Here is a 9,352-nt window from a genome sequence, read left to right as displayed (position 1 = left end):
CGTGTTGTTCTGTATTGTTTTTGGTCTTTTGTGTTTTTTGTGTTGTGTGAAAAAAATATGAGTGAGGCAGAAGTGGTTCCGGACAAAGAACACACCCTCCTGCTCCAGCTTCTCCAGGAGTTTCATCAGCCCAGTGTTTATGGGTATTTAAAAGGTAAGTCTATAATTTATTTATTATTGAGATTTATTTTTAAATAATACAGTTATTCTATTTATAAAACATAATACAGCAAGTCAATCGAAAACTTTGGATAAGTTTCTTTTACATGTTTACTTTTGGCTGACTATATTATGTTTTATAAATAGACTGTTGAATTTGCAACAAATTCTTTAAAAACAAAATAACGGTACAACGTGGTATGTACGTACAAATTTTTTCAATAAGAAATATTTTTTCATTTGTACTAACACACACATACATACATATGTAGTTGCGCATATCGTTTAGAAACAGGTTTTTTAAGACGCAAACAACAAAATTTGCACTTGTAAACAAATAATACAAGCATTTTGTTCTTAGTTTAAGAATTCTCGTGCTTGATGTTTGTGTGTCTATAATATAGACTCTATATTATAGGCACACAACCACCTATATATGTATTTACATGTGCACAATTTCTTGTTAGCGTCGTTGTGTGTATTAGTATAAATAACTGCGTTTTGTCCATGAACTGATGGTATTTTTGTACCACAAATGAAAAATATGTTTCTTATTGCAAAAATACAAGTACAGTCACTTAGAAAAAATATAAAAATTACTATACGATATTAATGATTTATCCTCATATTAATAAATAATTTTTAAATTTATCAAAGGAAATATTGTTTTATAAACTTTTGAAAATTGTTTATGAATATGGGGGTAAATCTTTAATATCGAATAGTTAATATTATAAATGAATTTATAAATAATTTTCATATTATATCATTTGTTTGTACATTTTTAGCTTCTTAGGTAACATACAACAGCTTGCAATGGTGAAAACATTAAGGAAGCAATACCTCCTCTTGGTCTTCGAATCGAATTTAGGAATAAGCTTTTAAGTTGACAAAATTCAGGTAAGAATTTAATAATACAGATTTTTGCAAATATAACTTAACAAATCTTAATCTTATTCTATAGGTTGGCGTCGATGACGACACAATTTCTGTTGAATTCAAAGTTCACAACTGGCAAATTGAAGAAGATGACTTCCGTGGCAAACGAGTTTTAAGCAAGGTAATAATTGTTAAATTGTATTAAATTTAAATTAAAAAAAAAAACAAAATAAAATTTATTAAAAATAAAAAATAATGTGTTTTTCTTAAATCAATCTTAGTTTGGCTTACATCAAGTACTAATTCGGGCTTAAAACAATCCTATTTTTGGATTATATCAAGTACGAATTCGTGCTTAAATCTAGTTCAGAATTCTTGAAACAAGCTCATTTTGCGATTAATTCAATCTCGGACATTCTTAAATCAATCCGATTTTTGGATTATATCGAGTATGAATTCATGCTTAAAACAATATTAGAATTCTTGAATCAAGCTCATTTTAAGATTAATTCAATCTCGGCCGTACTTAGAGAGAGCTAAAATTAAAATTTTTGAGCTTGATGAATCCGTACTTGAATCAAGTATTATGTACTCGGTTTAAGAAAATCCGTACTTACCCTACTATTGACACCGCTCCGGATTGACTTAAGTACAGATTACTCAATTTTTTTTATGAGTGTATGTATACCACCGTTTGTTCCAAAGATTTAACTTTCATTCAACATTTTAAAATTAAAATTTATACAATTTGAAAATTTATTTTTTAAGGCTTTTGTTGAATTTATTTTTATTTGACATTTGTATCAAATAGAGAGAAATTTAATGTATAAACTTGCACAAAATTGAAAAGGTGCGTTCATGAAACACGTCGCGCAAATTTGCACAATTGAACAAATGGGAAACTTAAGCGTTTAAATGAGTACCCTTAATATTTATGTTGAAACTTTTTTCTGTGTATAGATTTCTAAGTGGTCATGTTATTTAAACAAAATTATGTCTGTACTATCGGTAAAAATATTCATTCAATTTGTTTCTATACTTAAAAAAATTGTCAAAACAAAAAAAAAAATAAATATAATTTCTCCAAGTTTGTGTTTGGATTTTTTAGATTTTTGTTTAAGGAAGTAAAATTATATCTGGAAATTGTAGCCAGATACATAGTATATCGAATCGTGAGAAGACATTGTATGTTCCTATAAGTATAAAATCATTAAAAGAAAAAGTGAGAAAATTTTAGAGAAGAGAACTCTTTTTTTAGATAAAACAGGCCAAATGATAAAAATTGAAGAACAAGATGTGCCGGGTGCTCGTAAACGCAATACCTTCCCAACAGAAGCGGGAGATATTATATATCAGAGTGCAATTTTAAACGAAAGCATAGTTAAAGAATACCCAAACGAAAGTTCGTTAAACCATATAGCTGACAAGAAGCAATCGATTTTAACAATGAAAGATGAGTGGAGCACATATTCTTCCATCGGAGTACAACGCAAAATTCTAAAAGAGAATACAAACATAATTAAGGATTTCATGAATTCGTTGGCGGTGCCGTCGTGGTATCGAGGAGTTTCGCTGTTTCAAAGAAAATCGGCCGATCTCTTACTAAATGCTATACGCGATGATTGTGCTCAACGCACAGTGTATCGAACGATGAGGTGCTTAGATTCTATTGGTTTAGATCCCTTGCCAACCAAAAAACAATTGCGAACAATTTTACCGCTTTGCGGAGGCAGTGATTTGGCTTTGCTATGGTTCTTGATGGAGTGGTTATATCGGGACAATGAGTCCGATTCATATAGTGTCAACGAACAGCTAATAATGTCTAGCATAGCACATCTAGATATGAACACAACACTACGAGAGTTAGATCGTATTTTGCCACCCGGCCAAGCTCCAAAGCCATCAATGGTCCAGAAAAGTAGTAAGAATTGTTCAAAAATACCAAATAAGACCATGCATCATAATAATGGGAGTGTACTGCCGTATTTCGAAAAATTGCAACAACCTAAATCAAGAAAGAAGAGCTATTTTAGCACAAAACTGAATCGAAGAGCGATTTTGGATTGTTATCAACATCAGTTCATCGATTCCTCACATGTGATGGTGAATGAAAGCAATCGCTGGTTCCAGGGTTACAACATTAACGACAACATTAACAACAATTTCGAAGCAGCCATGTTTGATGAAAATAAAGTCCAAACAATGTACAGGCAGCACGAAGATATCGATTATTTAAGGAATTCTTTTGAAGCTCAGTTAGATGCAATTGCCAAAAGGAATGTTCAGGAGATGAGAAAGATATTTGAGAAAAAACATGTAAGAATATATTGTAGACTATTTATAAAACAATATGTACTTAATCTAAGAAACAAGAATTCCATTTCATTTTAGCAAAGTTATAAACGTATAATTAATCGACTTCAACATGACATTGGAAAGTTCCGTCGCGAATTTCATACAATGGCTGAAAAGTGCCGTGAACATTGTTCCTTAAAATTACTCACGAATAAAGTTCAGGGCAAACAAGTTAATAATAATGACATAAAATTAAATACAAATCAGTGCGATGGCCATAAGGAGCAGCAGAGTGTCGCGAGTACATGTACGATCGGTGTGGGTAATAGGAAAACACTAGCTCAGAAGTTTAGTTCAATTGAATCCAGTGATAAATACGACTTTGACTCAAAGTCATCAGAAAATGATTCAATGTCGAAATATTTTGTGACCTCTCTAGAGCACCAGCCTTTTAAATTTGATTATTGTAAAATATTTGCATATAACCACAGTCATCTAGAATTATTGAAAATTCGGGAGTCTTCTACAGAAGCAGAAGATAGCGATATAACCTTATTAAATCCATTTCAAAAACATTCCCCAGTCGAGTTGTACTGTAGTGAGGCTGTCGAAAATGAGGGCAACAATTGTATTGAGTTTACAAGCAATGGAAAAGACAGCGTCCAACAAAGTGTAGTAGATTTTGCATTAGATTACTATGATCCAGACGATGATGAGCTAATGGATCGTATGCTCAAAGATGCATTGGAAATTATGAAAAATGACCATAAATTTGTATTTGCCTCAATACCAGCTGCTCATCGCTTTCCTATGCTTCGTGAATGGATACGTTTGAGATACGGCAAGATATATAAGAAAGAGGAACTGAAAAGATCTTTTCAAAAATCTCTGCCAATATTCGCTGCATTAGCTAAAATAGGATTACCAGTCGAATTGCCTTCAAATGCTGATATGGGCAGCGATTTAATAATGGATTATTCCTGTCGCGATTACGTACTTCGAAAAGTAAACTGTCGTGTTTCTGTTTTATAATCATAAGTGTAATTTTCAAATTTTTCAAGAGAGTGTAATAGAGTGTAGTTGCATTGATCGATAAATATTTTTATTTTATGCTCTCCTGAAAAATTTTAAAAATTACACTTAAGTTTTTTTGTCAAAAGTCCACAGATATACATATGAACCTTAAAATATTTTATATAATCTGTATTATTTCAGTCCAACTATATTCGTAATGAATACTATAGACGAATCGATAAAGCAATGTTAGCTCAAACGCGCGCCATTTACTTAGCAATGCGGCCATCTTTATGTTGCAGTGGTTCACCTCGCAATACAATATTCGCTTATATGCCGGCACATAAACGAAAAAACTATCATTTTCGACCATGGAAACCCGAAGAGTGTATGAAGCGCAAACAAGTTAGCTATTTCCATACCTGGAAGTCTCACAGTCTACCAGCTAACAAACTCAAGTCCATAAATAACAGATTAAAAAGTTCTCGAAATCTTCAAAATATGTAGATAACTTCTTTCAAGGATGATTGGAAATACATACCGCTCATTTGCTGCAACAACGTCATAATTCAAAAAAGCCGTTTCGAGAAAAACGGCTTTGAATGTTTTATGAAATTTTACTAATTCTTAAATAAATTTTCAACATATCATGAGATTTCAGAAATAAAACCTGATTTAAATAGTATTTATTAATATCTTTTTAATCTGTATATAACCCAAATTTTGACTTGTCAAATATACGAGAAAACATGAATTTTCATTTTGACGTTTACAACCAAAAAAACACTCTCATACAAAAAATAATTAATTTTTTTGGAAAACTGAATAAAACTATATGAAAGACTAAAGAACTGCGCATATTTTGTATTATTCAGTTCAAAACACCCGGATTTTGAGTTATGACGTTGTTGCAGCAAATGAGCGATATGTACAACAATTGCCAAATTAATTAACTTTCTATTCAATTCGAAATTGTGTTTTGTTTTATTTTATTTTATTTTAAGCCATTGGATGAATATTTTGTAAATTGGCGAAATTATCCATTGGTACGCAGTCAGATAGATGCCCTCCCATGCATATTTAATAAATAATAAGTAAATATTGAAAAAGTATTATGAGTTAAGAATTGCATACAAGAAGCCTATTATAACATTGAATAAATACATAGAAGGGAATTCAATGTCAATGAAGGAAATTCAACAAAATTACTCTGTTTTCACACATATGGGTGATACAATAACAAAATACATGACAATAAATTCTCTTGAATTAGATTTTTGACAACAGACTTACGTTTTTCGCTATCAGTTGCCATCTATGTATGTTATCTAAGTTCTTATATACTTATATTCTTTTTTCAATTTTAAACCTATTTTGAAAAGATATTAAAAATACATATTTCCAAACTTTAAGTTAAAGTTTACATAGAGAAACATAGGCGGAAACTAAAAAAAAACTCAAACAAAATCTTTTTTATTATTTCAATAACCAGCCTATTGGCCATAATCGGTCATAAATTTCTATTTAATAATATTTTTTACAAAAAATTTAATGTAATTTAAAAAAAGAATAAATTTAGTTATTACAAATATAAAATAATCACACAAACTGAAAAAAAAATAGAAAATTAACTATTGGTATTTTTTACATATTTTTTTTTTGTGATTTGAACATTCATACACAAATTATAGTTTAAGATATCGTAAACATTTTTGAAGTATAAAAATATCGTAATATTTTTAATGAATAAGAAAAGAAAACAATTTTAAAAACTGACTATAGTATCTATAATTTTTAGGCAAATAAAAAAATGTACTGAAAAATTAGTTATACAAAATATGTGAGACCAAACTATCAATGAGTTAATAAAGTCATTAATTGTAACTTGTTTTAGTGATACCAAGGTAATGACTTATTTAGCATCGATTGTGGTAAGTACTTGTTTCCAATGATATCACCGTATTATAATAATAATCTAACATGCTATTGTGTAAGTTGTGTAAGCGCCTGAAAAAAATAGTTTTTAATATTTGTAGCCACAACACATTTAATTTCATTAAGGGTTCTCATGTAAACGCTTAAATGCCTCGCAAACTGTGCAATCTGTGCATTTTTACACTCTCGCAAATGAACTGTCAAAAAATGTATGGAAATTCGTTTGCACAACCCCGATAAGTTTGCGCGACAATTTAGACTCGCAAACTTGAATTTATTGTGCATTTGATGAATCAGCTGCTTTTGTTTACTTTTATTAATAAGAAATAAAAATCAAATAAAATATAAAAATGTTGTGCATGTGAAAATTGTGTAACTTTGGAACAGAATGATTGTATTAAATGGCATTGTGTATGAAAACATTAACCAACAGCTAGAATATAAACAAAATCTTGCAAACTCTGTATATCACCGTTTGTTCCAAAGATTTAACTTTCATTCAACATTTTTAAAATTAAAATTTATACAATTTGAAAAATTTGTTAAGGCTTTTGTTGAATTTATTTTTATTTGACATTTATATCAAATAGAGAGAAATTTAATGTATAAACTTGCACAACATTGATAAGGTGGGTTCATGAAACACGTCGCGCAAATTTGCACAATTGAACAAATGGCAAACATAAGCGTTTAAATGAGTACCCTTATTATGTTTTTTGGCTCTTCTGTAAAATTTTTTTAGGTGACGATATGTATGAATATCGATTTAAAAATTTCTTACTAGTAATTTTTTGTTATCAAATAGATACATAAGTAAGTACTCTACATTGTGAATACCGCTATAAAAATATTAAAAATTTTGAGAAATATTGTAAAAACGAAAACTTGAACATCTTTTAAACGGCATAAGATAACTCAATGAAATAAACCAGGATGCACTAAATAAGGTGAAATCAACAACACAGCTGATTTTTATTTATCTATTTTGAAAGTGCTTGAGTTTTGTCAAACTGAATTTATTTTGAAAAATTAATGAATTTTATTTTCAAAGAAAAAAAATTTTAAATTAATGAAAATGTGAATAAAAAGATTTCATATAATGAAATTTGGATAAAGCTCTATTAAACCGTTGTTCTTTTTCAAATATAATTTAAATTTAACGGCCGTTTTATTAGTTAATATGCAAAAATAGCAAAAGCTTTGTATTTACATTGGTAACGGTTTTGTCAAAGACTATTTACATTGTGTGTTGACATAAAAAATAATAAATTTAAAAATTCTAACACAAATTAAAATCTCTTTAATTCTGAAAAACAACATTTTGAAGCAAAATTTTGCTAAAATCAACGTTAATAAAAATAATAAATAAAAGATACAAAATAATCAGGTGAGTATCAATAAAATTGAACTTAAAAAATAAACATCCCATTAAAAAAATTTAAAAGATGCCAAAGTAAAATTTGTTTATTTTTTATTTGACAAATTCAATTTTGACAATTATGTTGTGTTTGTTGCATTAGTTTCTTTACGTACCCACTCGTTTTATTACAAATATTAATTTAATGAAATATATCCATTTTTTGTACAACTTACTGTATGCTGTACAATGTTTTTCTAACCAGTGCTCTGGCTAAGAAAACCTCTGAAGATGGTGGTTGATTTTATTATATTAATTTAAATTAACGATTCGTTCATACATCATTTTGTAAACGGACCAGTAGTTTAGAAGTTCAGACGTTTTTATGACAAAAATTAAAAAATTTATTGAAAATACTAAAGAAATTGTTCGTAATATTTAAAGAATAAATCGTTTGGCATCATAAATCGGGATAAAAAAATGTAACATTTTGTAGGATGTCTTTAAGACAATGTCACCACAAATTCCACAACTCTGTACAAAATGTTGCTCTTGTGTGTTTAGGATCATTTGATGTACTATGAGTATAATTATGGGTCATTAATTTTTATAATTGTTATCTATTTGCTGCCCGACAATGTTTTATTTTGTTATGTTTTTGTTTTTGTTTTTAGTGAAATTGGTATTTAAAAGTGCATTTATGGGTATAATTGAAAAGTGTTAATTGTTTTAGCACATGCTACATGTCCGTACATGTTCGTACAGAACTGTGCAAAACACGCAACCATCTGGTGTTACTCTTTACTCACATGTGGCTTGTGCGTGTGTGAGTTATTATTCAAACCGAATTTGATCATATAAATAACACGATAAAAAATAAAACAGGAATAACTAAAATACTTATTTAATTAACAGCAACAGTAACATCATCCGCATAAGCAATAACAGCAACGAGCTGTGGTACGAGCATTGAAAATACGGCACCATTGTTTATTTGTTTCTACTTTATTGCGAGTGAAATGAATATTTTATGTATAAACGGCTTTTTGCCTCTGTTGGTAATAATTGGCTTTATAGCCATTATAATGGTGGCAAATGGATCTAATTTAAAAAGGGAAAATGCCAGAGAATTAATGGTAAATTATTGTTTGTGTGTTGTGTTTTCTCTATTTCTGTATAAACTTAAATATTTCATATCCTTTCGAAAAGGCAACACAATTGCATAATGAGTTAAACTCTTATTTTATGGAGGATAAAATACGGGTAAGCATAATTAAAAATATATAAATATGTATTTATTAACTGCTACATGTACATATCTATACATACTATGTATGTACATATGCACAATAGAACTGCCCCTAAACTAACTTTGTTTTTGGATGCTCTTTATTATTGTACCAAAAACTAATTTATTTAGATCTAATCGGATAATGGAAAATCTATTAAAATGTTACAAAAAAAATTGTTAAAAAAAAATAATTTTGAAAATTTCTCATACAATCAAGGGCAGGTTTAACGGGCATACATACATACATACATCGATATGTACATTAGAGAGTCCTGAGGAATACTACATGAACGCTGCGTATTAATAAGCTGGCGGCGAATTCTCGCATTCGTAATCGAAATAAATTTCGAATGCTTCGTAGCTTTCGAGAAAAAACTTGCTCGTTATCGAAAGCCGTCAATATACATATATTTCTATACATT

The 9,352-nt window shown here is 29.3% G+C and overlaps 1 protein-coding gene across 1 annotated transcript; it reads left to right on the top strand.

Annotated features, from left to right (window-relative positions):
* The first annotated feature begins 2,102 nt into the window (after positions 1 to 2,102).
* On the top strand, positions 2,103 to 5,136 carry LOC135962117 (uncharacterized). Its single transcript, XM_065513865.1, has 4 exons — positions 2,103 to 2,223; positions 2,297 to 3,354; positions 3,430 to 4,338; positions 4,549 to 5,136. The coding sequence occupies exons 2-4, from the start codon at positions 2,311 to 2,313 to the stop codon at positions 4,852 to 4,854; spliced, it is 2,259 nt and encodes a 752-aa protein (XP_065369937.1). The 5' UTR covers positions 2,103 to 2,223; positions 2,297 to 2,310; the 3' UTR covers positions 4,855 to 5,136.
* The last annotated feature ends 4,216 nt before the right edge of the window (positions 5,137 to 9,352 follow it).

Source organism: Calliphora vicina, chromosome 5 (genome assembly GCF_958450345.1).
Source record: "Calliphora vicina chromosome 5, idCalVici1.1, whole genome shotgun sequence".
Classification (NCBI taxonomy): Eukaryota; Metazoa; Arthropoda; class Insecta; order Diptera; family Calliphoridae; genus Calliphora; species Calliphora vicina.
The sequence above is the reverse complement of the archived record's forward strand: the minus strand, read 5'-3'. Positions and strand labels throughout refer to the sequence as shown.